Raw genomic sequence first — 15,854 nt, 5'->3', positions numbered from 1 at the left:
CTATGAAACACAAACCATGCAGAATAGTTTAAAACAAAGGCAAGATGGACCTTCAATGGATGTCTAGTAAATAGTGACATACTATATTCAATAGAAGATGCTTCAATTTGATTTTTTAGAAGTGCACAGCCCCTTTAATTTATGGTTTTCCCTTTGAGAGCAAAGGGTTCATCATTTGAGATAATGCCCTCTGCCACTACAAACAAATCATTTTAGCCTCAGAACAAGTTTTAGAAATCTTTATAGCCTTGTTAAATTCTCCCTCACCCATTCCGATCTTTGCCAAGTGGTTCCTATTTATTTTGCCTCTCAGTTTTTTCCAGAGAAAGCAAACTGCTGAATCTGTGTGGCTCACGCAAAGGCCACAACTGAGCCAGGCAGGTAATGGTAACTCCAAAAGGGAGAGGAGGTGAGAAAAAAAATGACAAGCCAGAAGTCCTTTCATGTTAACATTTTATTTAAACCAGTACAAGCACCATGCTTAACAGAAGACTGTCCAAAATAAACATGCAATAATGAACTAGCAGAGACTGAAATCACAGCTTAAGAAGTTGTGCCAGTTGTTGAGTTTATTAAATGATGACAGGGAACTGTTAAAATTCACAAGACTAAACCATTAATGTTTCAAGCCTCCTAAATGAGATTATATTGGACCATCCAGATCAGTGGGAACTGCCCTGGCAAGTTAGTGATCTCAAACAATATTCAAGTAATATATGTGTATGAACTATATTCCAAAAAGCAAGAAAACACAGTTTCTATCACAACCTTAACATAGGTGTTCTGCATATTATAGGAACATGGTCACTGATTTGAAATGTCAAACGGCATAACAAGAAACAAATTTTCTCAAGAATATTCAACTTGGGACCATTGGTGTTAAGTCACCTAAGAAGATTTACATTCTTCCAGAAATACAAAATAAGATTTGTCCAGAAATGTTTGAGACACTTTTTCACACAAGTTGTAAAGGCTCAAGTTCTATAGATTCCAGTATTATCAGTCCATTGAACAAACAGGGAAAGCAACCGTACTAAGAATATTTGAATTGACAGAATACAAGTTACTTTCTACTTCCACCAAATATCAGCATTTAAACTCTTATGAAAATATCTATTCATCACTAGTCCACATTATGGATTAATGACATTGCTCAGGTTTTAAAGTAGTCCAAACGTTTTTTTAAGGATACCTTCTTTACTATCTATATAGATGGGGAACAAAGACAGCCAAATTTAATTTGGCAATAAATTCCTCTAACTGGAAATTTTTAATTAAAGTGTCAGACCAGGATACAGTTTATGGCTACATTTGACTCCTGAAAATAGGAGATAAAAGGGGAGAGAAAAGTGCTGACAGACATTTTGCCACAAAGGGTTGTAACGGTAATAAAAAATTTAGTAACACCCTCTTAAACAAGAGTATGTTTAACTGCACTATGCATCTGGTAAACTTTTTAGAAATAGACAATTTGAACATTTATTTTAGAAGTCAATTAAACAAAAAACAGTCTAACAACCTTTCTCCTAACATGATTGCTTCAATACCAGAACAAAGCGAAGACTATTCAAAACTCTTGACATTTTGGAATTTCAGCATAGTAACCTGAGAACAGTTTTCTTCATATGTCATTTATGTTGCCACCAAAACCGTACTAAAAACATGCTAGGATTACTAGTTGACTCTATTAGATGCTATGCAGAACTTATACAAGGCCAACAATTTCAAAACTAATGCTGACTTAGAAGACCATGAAGGAGGTTCCCAGGAAAAAAGCTGATGCCAAAAGGGAAAGATTACGACATGAATGGGAATGGCTGCACCAGAAAGCTATGGAATGTAAAAATTGGAATTATCCAATCTGGAGTTATTATATGAGAGAAGGCAGAAAAAGAGCAAATTGAACATATACTTGAAAAGAAGAATGCAAAATTTGATTACATGGAAGGGAAGTTTACATAAAAGTCCGAGAACATTCTAGAGCATTGGATGTGTAAATCTCCCTAATCTCCCTATAGGACAGAGGGAGCCAAAACATGTTGTTGTCTTGCAAAATACATGTTATTGATCAGGAGTCAAACAAGCTCAAAAAAGCATGATTTATCACAGCTCTTTGTCCCTGTTAGAGAACAGGGGAACTAAGTTCTGTTTATGGAAGTCAGTAGCCTCTGACAATATGGAGGACTTTCAAATTTGAAAACTAACCAAAACAACTAAAACATGCAAGACAAAATAAAGAACCTCATTAAAAAATACATTCTTGCAGCACTAGCTTCTCTTATTGCTGCAAACACGGTGAAATGAAATCTTATTTCCTTCATTTAAAAACATTAAAAACACTCTCATTCACCTGGGTTATATCTGCATTTCCACAGAATTATAAGCATTATTCTCCAATATCAAAATAGCTGTTTAAAGAATTCATAATTTGTAAACTTCCTGGGTGAAGGTGTCTCTTTCTCTCTCTCTCAATCCCCCTGAAAATTGGAAAAAATAATCCTTCCCATTCATTAACCAAAACAAATGCCCACTCTAGCACTTCCTCTTCTCCAACTAACTTCCTATTGCTTCCCGTTTTTTAGGTTAGTGAAGCCAAACAGTGTTGGCCACAAAAGAGTCAATATTGTGAAAATTCCAACTATCTTTACCTCTTTATTAGTGTTGGCACAGAAACCTTAAAAAAAAAAAAAGCAGAGAATATATAAATGAAAAATACACTGACATAAAATAATGCCTTTATAGTTTTGAAATGACTAAGATATTCTTAATATAAGAATTCGCTCACCAAATTTGGTTAGTCTTTAGAGTCCTAAGACCTTTTGTCAAATTAATGTTGAACAATTACTTCTATGTTGTTCTTAAAGTACACTATATATTACAATCCTTGCTTTATGCCAAGGATGCCAACAAGATGGATGTCCAGTTCAGACTATCTTCTGACATTTAGGACAGAAGACGCAATTTCTATTGATGTGTTAATATTATTAACTCTGGCCAAGATTTTAAGATAAGTTAATTTTTCCCACGGCACATGGGTAATCATAAATATATCCCAAATTATAACTTTCAACTGCCATATATTCACCAATGCAAGCAGATAGTTGGAATTTTTAAAAATATGAAGTTGATTTTATTACAAATTTCAGATACACACATTAGAAAATTGTTTTACTTGGACCCCTTACAAAAGTATTAATTTCACCAAATCTGGAATACTGGCAGTGTAAAAGTCTTAAACTAACTTTAAAGCTAACAAATAAAAGGCACAGTATTAACACATTTAAAATAACTTGTGTTCACAGGACAACATTAAGAGGTGCTTTATAAATAAGGTGTTATTAACCCAGATGCAAAACTAGCCATGGCACAACAAGGAATGAAGTTCTTGATTAGTTCCAATCTATCAATTTCCAAGACTACAATGCTATTTTCTGTAAGAAGAAAACATAATAGTCATAACTACTATAAAATCTAACACCAGACCTTAAGAATGAATGATTGATGAACAAAGTTTCTGCACTTGATTTAAAAGATACAGGAAAGCACAGAAGGTATGGAATTGATGACAAGTGTACCTGTAATGCAGCTTACACTACAGTAAATTATTTTTCATGGCTCTGTATTGGGTCATTCAAGTCTCTTACCCCAAATTAATTTTAAAGATTTGACAAGTGATAATATGCTATTTTCATATATAAACTGCTAATATCCAGTATTTGTCAAAAGGAGGCAACTGTTGTCTATCACAATCTAATACCCACTTTCCAATGGTGTCTGTAAATAGTAACAAATTCTGAACCATAGGTTATAGAAATTAGTCACAAGAGTGCAAAAAGTCCCTGGAGAGAAGTAGTCCACCTAACAATTACAAATATAAGGAAACACTTTACAAATTTCATTACTATGAAGATGATTTCCCCTTTGTTCAAACTTTGAACAAATGAATAATTTTTCTTTACTGCAGGAAACAAACTGTAAGTAACAGTGCATTTTTAGGCATAAGTATTTATGTCTGGTTCCAGTATGGTCAGGTTAATACATAAATACTTTAGAAACACAGAAGTTCACATTAGTGGAAAAATCCAAGTTTCTCACGTAACCATTCTTCAGTTAGGTCTTCGGTATTTCTTATTTCAAATACCTTAAGAAAAAACGTTAGGTCATACTTTGAGACTCTCAAAAAAAAAAAAAATCAAACACATTGTATATAGGAGTATTAAATACCTAATTCTCCTTCCTTTCATTCATGTTGGTCAGGACTTAACTTTGTAAATTAGCTATACCTTTACTTTTTTAAAATGCTAAGTACTGACTTACCAAAGTTTAGCAGTAAGATGTCATAAAACCAGAACTCTCTTAAAAGCTATGAATATTCTAAAAGAATCTATGGATCAAATCTACTAACTCTAAGAGTTCTGTACATCTTACCCATTAGAAGAGATACCCCAAGTACACAAAACTAAAATCAATCTAGTTAGTTAGGAAATGGAAGAACATACGCTAGTCTTCCATAGTTGGAGGAAAGACAAGCTGTAGATTGTTCTGAAAAGGACGGACTACAGGTCCACAGCCATCAATCTCTCCAACAATCTGTACACAAACTGGCCTAGGAAGTATAACGGCTCTACAGAAATGATGTAATAGAGCAGAAAGGATGGGTTTGAAACCCAGCAGTGTCATTTACTATTATGCAACCCTGGGCAAGTCTTTCATTTTCTGAACCTCAGCTCTCCCATCTCCAGAACAGGCATAACATCATCAACCTCAGGACTGTGGTGAGGATTCGATGTGATTATTTATAATAGTAACATATATTGTAATGTCTTAATACCAGCACTTGATGGTGTGCCGTGGGATTAGAATGGAAATGAGGCTGTTAACAGAGCTCCTTCCTTATCACCCAACCCTCTTAGAGCAATTCCAGGGTGTTCCTATGGTACAAATGAGAAAAAGTAGTGTCTATAAGTTGTTGGTGTCAATGACAATTACATGAGCTAAAGGGAAAAGGCAGAGGGCACTTAAAGACATCTCATGGGCTCATGGTTAAACATTAAAGGGGAAAACACTGATGCTGTACTTAAAACCTGAAAGGAAAGGTTATTTAATATTATTTTAGTGATATAATATCCCATCTCAAAACCTTAAAAGTATATACTTTTTTCAAATAAACTAATACATGGATATTAAATAAAGTTTGAGAATATATACCCCTCTTACCGTTAAACTTCAATAATGCCATAAAACAATGGGGGCATGCTAAATTTTAAGGAAAGTATCTCATAAAAAACAGAATGGTCTAGCTTAATAAAGCTAGTAAGTATTCTTAACAATTTCAGACTTGGGAAAAATATACAGTTAACTACATAATATGGAATTCCTGCACAGAATGTGGTTCATTGAGCCCATGGTAAAGAGCTCTGAGAAGCTTCAATGCTTACTTTTATCTACTAGAAACTACAGTATGGAAAATGAAAAACTCAAAATAGATTGAATAATGGCAGTGGCTTTTCTCAAGCTGCCTATATTTTAAACATGATTTCTGCTAATCAATTTATCATTTCCGTTCAAAAAACATACTTAAAGACTTCTATCATTCTATTTCCAAACAGTAAAACTCTTTTAAGTTTACTGCTCTAAATAACATTCACCTGAATAAAAATACCTAACTCTTCAGCTTACTTTAGCTAATACTCTAATAATGAGGGAAAATATTATCTCAACAAGCCAGTCAAACACAAATACCACCTTGGTTAGTTCAGCTGTTTGGACTAGCTTATTCTTACTCCCAGCATACATCATCTGTTGTTCAGGCTTACACCCTGGAAAAGAGATTAGTATAGAAATGAGACTTAGAGTTTGAAAAAGTGATAGGTTTTCATTTTGTACTTCTACAATGACACATTCAGAATTTTCTTAAGCACTCAGGTTTAGAGAAAGCTTCAGTCTAACTGTATATGGTTGTATTTCAAGAGTCTTAACACTGCATATTGCCTGCACAGAGCCATAGCTAAATGACAAACAAGTCCCTGGGGTTGATAAAAATAAATGTGACTAGATCTCTGCCGATCTTTTATACCTCTGTAAATACTTAAGAACTTTTCAGTACAATATTAATTTTGACATTAAATATCAAGATTAGTTTTATGGATGCCTAACATATATGGGTTTGGAAATGGTGATGGATCAGTGTGGGGAGATCTGCTCTGGAAAAAAGTTACAGGCTGCTTACATATTAAGTTTAAAAAGTACTGTAGCTATTTTAAGTGATAAGTAAATGATACAAGTAGTAAAGTTTAGAGAAGAGTTTGGAGAGTTTAATGTGGGCTTAAATGGTAGTAGTACTGGGAGTTCTGGGTATAATGGATATATCTTAAATAACAGGAAGTGACTTCAATATCCAACATTAGCTATTCTGGGACTATTTGTAAGGTTACAGGCATATCATCATTGAGTACTATTTTAAAGATAAGTGCAAATATGTATATAATTATACATGAAGTTCATGTACTTCACAAAACCTAAAAAGAAAATTTATGTTGTTTTAAAATGTCGCTACATTTTACATCCCTTAAAATGTATGTACGATTTGACCGAAACAATTACACTTCTAGAAATTTATCCTAGAAAACAAGCAAGTTCTAATAGATGACACTTTATAGCCACTTCTTTCTAGGGATGAATTCACGTGCATATGCACACATAACTCTATTTAGGTTTTTCAACACTTCACATCTTTAAAAATAAGCACACAATTTGTCTCCTAGAAAAATGGTTTAATTAGATCAGAACCAAACATGCACTATTCAAAGAAATTCACTCACCAACAGGACTGGAGAAAATAAAGCACAGAGGATATGAAACTCTTCCATCGTCATGTTGGTATTTATAACTATACACAATGAAGGTTTTTCTCAAGTTAAAGAAACTAAAATTACTGCTCTATTTGACACAAGTACTTACCAACAAAGTTTTGAAAGAAAATAAACACCTGGAGAGCTAGTGAGTAGTAAATTTCTGTCCTCTCCATTTGAGCCATACCTTTATTATCATTATCTTTCCACAAAAGCATACATGAGCCCCAAAGATAAGGTACAGAAACATATAATCTGTTAAAAATAAATTTATTAAAAGTATGGATTTTTTTCTAAATTTTTACTATAAACACATAATAATAAAGGGAATTTTTTAAAAAGGAAATAATTCATCCCACTAGTATGTCAATTTCCCATTTTTCTTAGTCCAATATGTGTGCACCTTTTGATTGTGATCATGGTGTAGGAGAAAATTTTGTAAAATACAGGAGTTTTAAAAATTGAACAAACCAACTTCATAAATAAAATTCTAACCACTAAAGAAAACAAATCTTTTTAAAGCACTAAGAAAAGGATATCGAGGTTGTCGTTCAGGTAGTTCATCTTTAAGTTCATCTGGTGAAATGCCCTGGCACCATAAAGAAAAACAACTTATAAGCATTTTCTGACCCCTAAATCCTTAAGAAATATTCCAATCACCCATTCTACTAACAGATATAAATTCATAACCTTATACCACAACATAAAATCTTATGTTACTAAATTGTATATAACCTGAGATTACTCAACCCCCAATCCATTGAAAGCCCACTCAGTTTAGTTCCATTTATTAACAGAATAGTTGTACTCATGCTCCAGCTATCAGGAAATAACAGAATAAGATAATAAGCCAACCATCAAAAAAAAATCAATGTCTGATTTAGGGGAAAAAGTGAATTTCTTTTCAGTCTAAATTAGTTACTTAATTTGACAAACTAAGTGCTTAGGTTATAGCATTTTGGTTTTTAATTACTGGCCAACCAATTGAGAAGTTACACCAGACAAGTAGCCTTATCTTCTATCACTTATTACACTGGATTTCAGTAATGTTTTAAAGAAGGTGATACAATTAGCAAGACAACATGCTACCTAATAATTTGCACAGGCTTTTCATACATAATGAGCATTTACTTAGACTCATTGTAAAAGTACACATAACTAATATATCAACTCTTAGGCAATAAAAATTGCTTAACTATAAAAATGTACTTAGCTGATCAAACAAACCTCAAGCTCTTCATCCAGTACCACCAGGCGCTTATCCTTATCAATCTTCACTAAAATAAAAATACCGTGTAAGTAAACTGTGATTCTAATGGACCTTCATCTCCCCAACCAAGAGTCTCAGCCCTTTTTCAGGCATCTAAAATTAAAACATTAAGAAACACAAACATAAACCTCCTTTGCAGTTTTGTGTACGGTCTATTAGCTAGCTGTGCTTTTCAAGCAGTCAGCATTTAAAGGCTTTTACCCAGAATTTCCATCACCTAATTTGTGTATTTAGAATTTTATGTCAACTCCTTACATTTTCTGAGTATCTGAAGAATTTTCTAACTCAAATGCAACTCCCTACATAATAAGGTCCAAAAGGGTGACTGTAAATGAGACTGGTCTATGTAACATGGTTAGAACTGCAAAGGACAAGCAGACCAGGAGTTATGATAGAACCAATTCCCAGCTTCTCCAGAGCCAAGACTTCATAGAGCAATGGGATTATTATGAGATAGTGGATTACCAAATAGCAGTGAGATCCATATCCAAATATGCGTAACATAACCCAAAGCCAAGCTGAAATATGTTTAGATAATCTATGCCTTTATTCTTTCTATAACTCTAAAAAGTTGGCCATTTTTCGTTTTACACTAATTTCATAGTAAATTCCGTAAGATATTAAGGTCTCAAATAGCTTTACCTTTCACAGCACAAAAGCATGGACACGAATTTTCACTTTTAAGAAATATTTGCCTACATTGTATTTTTTTAAGTGGTTTTTAAAAATTTATTTATTTGACAGGGAGAGAGAGACCACAAGTAGGCAGAGAGGCAGGCGGAGAGAGAGGGGGAAGCAGGCTCCCTGCCGAGCAGAGAGCCAGACCTGAGCCTATCCCAAGACCCCGAGACCATGACCCAAGCTGAGGCAGAGGCTTAACCCATGGAGCCACCCAGGCGCCCCAAACTCATTACAAGTTGTCACTACCTCATTAACTCCCGTCTGCCAGATGCCTCTCTGTTAAGTATAGTCTATAGAGATCTATACTGTTAACCCCTTGCTCTTCTTTCACCTTTCTAAATCCCTACCCCACATATTAAATACTACTTAAGAATATAAAAGAAATCTGCATAACATCAGATAAGCTCACAGTGGGAGAGGCAATATGCAAATCATTCTTCCCACTGTCAGAAGTCAGTGACACTTAAAAAGTAATCTCTATGAAACTAGCGGCTCAAATCAAGAATTGAAATAAGGCCTCAAATCACTATGAAGACAATGCTGAACACTTTAACATTTTAGGTGCAGGCAAAGGTTTCTGGCTCAGATGGAATGATCAGGCAATTTTTAGGCTCCTGAGAAGTTAAAGGATGGAGTTGGATGGGTCACTTCAATGACTGGGTGGCTAAGATCATCTTCTCCAGAGCTGTACATGCAGCTGAGGAGAGAGGTAGGGCACTCCAGCTCTGTTCTGGAATAACAGCTGTTACTTATTTTTTAAAGTGATGTAAAAGCAAGGCGAAGGGACACCTGAGTGGCTCCATCCGTTAAGATTCTCCCTTTGGCACAGGTCATGATCCCAGGGTCCAGCGATGGAGTCCCCATTCCCCCACCCTTGCACAGCAGGGAGTCTGCCACTCCCCCTGCTTGTGCACACCCCTGTGCGCCTGCATTCTCTCTCTCTCTGACAAGTAAATACATAAAATCTTTTTTTTAATGAATAAATAAATAAAAGCAAGGGAGAAGATTAAAACAGAAGGAGGCAAATTATTTCCTAATGGCTCAGTTTATTCAATGTAGCTACAAGATAAAAATCAATGAAGACCATGTAACTGAGGCAATCACGTTTAGCTTACTTATAATGGCAGCATTGTTCGTTTCTTTGCGAAAACGAAACTTTCTCAGCTTTTCCACTAAATCTTCAGCGACATCACAAACCACCAAAGACTCACTCTAGAAAAGAAAAAAAAATCATGTATAAAACACCGTAACTTCAGTACAAGTATGTGTTAAAGTTATAAAATTTAATACCTTTAAAAACATATACTGACATCTACAAATGTCACAATTATGTGGGTTAACATGAAACACACGAATACTTAAAAAGGTTTTAAATCTACCAATGTTTGTATCTGAATTATATACATTTGTTCATCTTACATCTAGGCTACGCTTTCACTTTCTCTTTGTCTAATAAATAGCTTAAAGAACTAGATACAATAATGTGCAACTTCATCAGAATCATAGAGGAAGAGAATATAGGAAATTCAAGGATCACTGTCTGCTGTTACAAAGTATGACATTTTTGTACTAGGCAGGAAAGTAATCTTTATTATACTTTGAATTAATAAGACCTTGGTTCATTTTTGTGTCTCACAACTATGAAAAAATAACAAATAAAGTATGAAAGATGAACCACAAGAGTAAAAACCAACAACATTTTCTATCTTAATGAAATGACTATGGGAATTTAAAAAAAGAATTATTGAGAATTATGAAATGAGATGCCTGGCTGGCTCAGTCTGTAAAGCATGCAACTCTTGTTCTTGGGGTCATGAGTTCAAGCCCCACATTGGCTGTAGAGATTACTTAAAAAAAAAAAAAAAAAAAGGAACTATGAAAACAAAACCAGATGAACAAATATAAAAACTAAAAGCAGGGGCGCCTGGGTGGCTCAGTGGGTTGGGGCCTCTGCCTTCGTCAGCTCAGGTCATGATCCCAGGGTCCTGGAATTGAGCCCCGCATCAGGCTCTCTGCTCAGCAGGGCACCTGCTTCCCTCTCTCTCTCTGCCTGCCTCTCTGCCTCCTTGTGATCTCTGTCTGTCAAATAAATAAATAAAATCTTTAAAAAAAACAAAAACAACTAAAACCAGCTTTTACAAATTATGAAAAAATGTAAGAGATCCATTGAAATGTGGCAAGGAAATGACCAGAGGACTCTTCTCATAGTAATGCAAATGTATTACTGATTTTAAACACAAGCATGGATTTTTTTTTCCCTTTTTTCAATGTGTGAAACTTTGAACACATACAAGAAAAAAGTATCGTGGAACCCTATGCACCTATAATTCAGCTTCAAACATTATCAACACACAGCCAATCTTATCACATGATCACTCTCCACACTGCCTGATGGACTGTCAAAAGGCCCAAAGTTATTTCAACTATAAATATGTATGTATCATTAAAATGACAGTATGTGACATTAAGAATATAAGGACAAAAACATTACCTCACCTTAAAAAACTAACAATAATTCCAGTATCAAACAAACAAGCAGGATTCAAATTCCCCTCAATGTTTTGGTTTTTTTCCCCAGCAGATGGTTTAATTGAGTCAGGTGCCAAACAAGGTCCACATTCTTTAATCTTTTCATATATAAGGCCCCCACCCCAAACTCCCCACCCCAACTCCTTCAAGAGAATTAGAAGAGTTCTGAGACTAATGCTAAACACAGATGTGTCATTATAACCCGAAAGGATTAATGTTTTCAATTTTAAGTTAAAACACACATTTAATAAAAGCTTGCTTTTTTAACCTCATGGGTAAATGAGAGCGTAAGTTAAAGCAGGAAATAGCTGTCAATTTTAAATTGTCCTTTAAACTCAGAACACTGGTAATATGTAAGGTATGATATATCCCAGGATATGCTATTCACAGTAAGAAAGGATATCCCACCAATTATTATTATCCAATGAATAAGACTCCTGCAGGAGTCAAGTACATGCATCTTATTAGTTCTCCTTAGAGAAAAAGGTGCTAAGTCATATGGAGCTTCCTGAAAGTAGTATTCAATCCTAGTCTATTTTTTTCTATCTTTCAAGAAAGATATAGAGTAAAAAAACTAGACTTTTCATTCTCTCTTCAACCAAAGGTAGAACCCATTAGTGAAACGAATAAGTGTTTTAGATTACTCTTCAGGCAAAGACCAATTTATTACAAGTCTTATCTTCCACCTCTCATACTCAGAGCTGCTCGTGCAATCTTGACCTTCTAAGGACCAGGAACCAAGTGAAAAACGTGCTGTGATTTAATTTATATAGCTCTTTGGGGGGGCATATTCACCCCTCCCAATACCATAATAAGATTCCTTTCTACAAGAAAAGGGACCCAGGCTCAGTCAATTCTAATTGCTTAGTAGAAGCATTTAAGAATAAGTGTAACACTCTGCAAACAACTCTATATGAGAAAATATTAACACACAGTTAAGGGCAGAGTTGAACTCAAGTGTTCACCTACTGGTTTATCCACATCAGGAACACTTAGTGAGTGTAAGCACTGTGCTAAGGGCTGGGGATACAATTGGTCATATAAAATAAATAATATGGGCCTGCCCTCAGGGAGCTTCTAATATAGTCTATACAGAACAGACCTACATCAAAAGGATCACATAAGAAAACATACTTGTTTGCACCTGTGATAAGAACTAGATAGTAGAAACAAAGGCTGCTACTAACTTATGACTGAAGAAGAACACCATAATCACAAAAGATCTGCCTGAAAAAGGTATCTGGAGGACCAAAACTGCCTATGCATAGACTCTTTGATTAAAGGGATCACAGCACATCTAAGTTAATGAAAGGCCTGCATGACTCAAGCACAGAGAATGAGCTGGAACATGGTATAACAGGAAGTTGGGGAGGGGCTGGACCACATAGGGCCCAGTGGGTCATATTTTGGTCTTTATCCTATGAGCAATGGGAAGCCACTAAAGTGTTTTAAGCAGAGTGGTTATGGGAAACGTGACCAGATCTGCATACAGGAAACAGGCAGAGTGCCAAGATGAATAAAGCAAGACTAGTTACTTGGCAAGCTTAGTACAAAGGAGAGATGAAAAGTAGCTGAGGTTGATGGAGATCAACAGAAACAGAGAAATAACTACTAATAACAGTTAACATATATTAAACGCCATGAGAGAAACACAGTGCAATATCTTTTACATGCATCTCCTCTCATACTCAAAACAATCCCTTAGGATGAGTTTGTTCTCTTATCCCCATTTTGCAAGAAACTAAGGGTTAGAAAGGTTGTTTCTTTCCCAAAGTTACACAACCAGTTGAAGCCTGCTCTCTAGCTAACACTAAAGGCACTAGTGACAGACTGGATACTGAACGGGTGAGTTAGGAAAAAGTGTTATCAAGGTGACTGGGAAGCTTCCCACTTGTGTAATAGACCAAACAATAGCTTTCACTGAGTTAAGAACACTGAGGAAGAGCAAAGAGCAGGTCTGCAGGGCAAGAGCACGAGTTCTACTTTGGACAAACTGAGGTGGCTCTGAGGCACCCAAGTGGAGAAAAGCTTCCTAGAGGATAACTAAATAATAGGATATATAGATCTGGACTGGATCTCAGAAGCAAGCGTGATAAAAATTCACAAGTCATCTGCTTACAGATAGAAGTTAACTGAAGCTATGAGTGTAAGGAAAGATGGAAAGAATACAGAATAGAAAACAAAGCATTAGACTGGAGCCTAGAACTCCTACATGTGATATTCAGGTAAGGAGAACAGTCTGCATGGGACACAAATGGTCCAACAGGAAAAGTAGGAGAAAAAAGAGAAGCCAAGGGAAAGCGTGCAGGAAGAGAATGCTTCAAAAAGGAGAGAGGAGTCAACTGCCTAGAATGCAGATGAAAAGTCAGGAAATATGAGAACTGAAGACAGTCCCTTGGATTTGGTGACCATGACAAGATCTATTAGATGGAGGTGGGTTGCGAAATGAGTGGGAGGTCAGACATAGGACAGTGGGGGATTACGTTTGGTTTCTAATCAGAGAAAGGAGCATATTTAAACACCAGGTAGGAAAAGATCCAGCAAATTCTTGTTAGGCAATTTATTTAATTCTCCACTTTATTTTTGAGTTAGGGGTTCAGTCCATTCGAGAACGGAAGCGAAAGCCCCCAGAACAAACTAAAGCTTTTGACAGTCACTTCAAGGCTAATTCTAAAACCCGTAGGTCAAAAGATTTCCAGTTGCCCTAACTGGAGGAAAGCAATATGTAAAAATCCTTTTAAAGGCAGGCCGGGGAAGGAGGAGACAGAAGCTAAGGCGAGGCCGTTGAGAATGGAATCTGAAATTTCGAGCCCTTCCTGCAAAGGCCGCCAGGCGGAAGGTGCTCAGCGCCTGTGTGCCCTCAAGCCTGGCCCGGGTCCTGGCACATAAATTGGCGTTTGGGGGCAGCCCTTGGAGGTGCCAGACCCCCGGCCCCTCCGACCCTGCAGTTCAGGAGCTGGGAGCCTCCATCCAGAAAGATCGGGCGAGGATAACCTAGCTGTACTGGCCGAACCCCACTCCCGAGATCCGCTGGGCGGGTCGACCCCAGGCCCGGCTGGAGGATGCTGTCCTTAGGCGGGGTGGCAGCGGCGGCGGAGGGAGGCCAAGTCCCTGGCTGTGGGCACGCGCCAGCAGCCGGGGCGGAAGCGGCCGCCGACTCACCCCGGGCGCTGCCCGCCGAACTCGGCTCTGGCAAACGGGAGAGCCCGGCTGGCTGGCCCAGCCCTCCGGCCCCCGCCCTCCCGGCGGCAACTCACCATTTTCCTTCCGGCCGTCAGCGGCTCTTCGCCTTCCCTCGGGCCCCTTTAAGAATGGCACAGCGGCCGCCTCCCTTCCTGCCCCGGCGCCTGGCAGAGTCGCCCCCACCCATCAACGCGGCCGGGGCGGGCCGCCACGTGACGGCGGACGGCGGGAGGCGAGGCTCAAGATTCGCCGAAACGCGAGCGCCAGCTCGTTACTGTTCCTTTTAGGAAAGGAGATTCTGTCTGCTTTAGCCAAACTCAGGAGAGCAATTTCATGCTGACTTAATTAAGTCAAGTCAGTCGTTTCAATGGCAAGTATGTACACTGACCAGAGCCTACATTCCAAATTTAACTCTCCACTGTATTTTTTTTAAATTTATTTATCTGACAGACAGAGATCACAAGTAGGCAGAGAGGCAGGCAGAGAGAGGAGGAAGCAGGCTTTCCGCTAAGCAGAGAGCCCGATGCGGGGCTCTATCCCTGAGATCATGACCTGAGCTGAAGGCAGAGGCTTTAACCCACTGAGCCTCCCAGGTGTCCCTCCACTGTATTTTTGAGCATGGAGTTCAACCCATTCCAGAACTGAAACCAAAGCCCCCAGGTCCCTCCAAGGACCCTCAAACGTAGGCATGCCTGCCTTTCCTCCCACCATCTCTGAACATCCCACCCCGGATCCCCACCACTTTCCAGGACTGGATGAATACATTCCTTTTCTGAACAGTGTTTGTTTATTGAAGTCTAATTGAATAATGACGGCTGTCTCTGTAGGTGTTACGAACCACAGCCTAATGACACTTTAAGAAGTTTCTGTAGGAGATGCGAACTTACGAGAGCAAGATGATTTTTTAATGTGGTGAGGAACGTTGTTTGGAAGAAGCAAAGTTTGAACTCTAAATTCATGCAGTTCTGCCTTCAATAAAGAAACTCCCTAGGGGAGCCTGGGTGGCTCAGGGTCCTGGGATCCAGCCCCGCATTGGGCTCTCTGCTCAGTGGGGAGCCTGCTTCCCTTTTTCTCTCTGCCTGCCTCTCTGTCTACTTGTGATTTGTCAAATAAATAAATAAATAAAATCTTAAGAACAAAAAACAAAAAACAAAACCTCCTTGAGGCAGGATATCATTTAGTAACTTGTTAGCATGTTAATAAATAACATTAAGTCAGGGCTCAAAATACATAAACTGATACACTATCTACCTTTGTTCATAAGTTAGAAAAAAGTATTAGCTTTAAGAAATTCTACAGCTCAACTACATTCTCATAGTGATCTGCCCCCATAATACTTT

The 15,854-nt window shown here is 37.6% G+C and overlaps 1 protein-coding gene across 2 annotated transcripts; it reads right to left on the bottom strand.

The window, feature by feature from the left end:
- Positions 1 to 436: 436 nt before the first annotated feature.
- GMFB (glia maturation factor beta) lies at positions 437 to 14,743 on the bottom strand. Of its 2 annotated transcripts, none has more exons than XM_082734264.1 (7): positions 14,589 to 14,743; positions 9,918 to 10,014; positions 8,079 to 8,128; positions 7,391 to 7,440; positions 6,822 to 6,904; positions 5,746 to 5,819; positions 437 to 4,141 (listed from the first exon to the last, which is right to left on the bottom strand). In XM_082734264.1, the coding sequence occupies exons 1-7, from the start codon at positions 14,589 to 14,591 to the stop codon at positions 4,070 to 4,072; spliced, it is 429 nt and encodes a 142-aa protein (XP_082590390.1). In that variant the 5' UTR covers positions 14,592 to 14,743; the 3' UTR covers positions 437 to 4,069. The 2 variants fall into 2 exon arrangements, with proteins under 2 accessions (XP_082590390.1, XP_082590389.1); XM_082734263.1 differs by having other exon boundaries at positions 6,822 to 6,907; positions 14,589 to 14,721.
- Positions 14,744 to 15,854: the final 1,111 nt, after the last annotated feature.

This window comes from Mustela nivalis (genome assembly GCF_964662115.1).
Source record: "Mustela nivalis genome assembly, chromosome: 6".
NCBI lineage: Eukaryota > Metazoa > Chordata > Mammalia > Carnivora > Mustelidae > Mustela > Mustela nivalis.
This window is presented reverse-complemented; position numbering and strand designations above follow the sequence as displayed.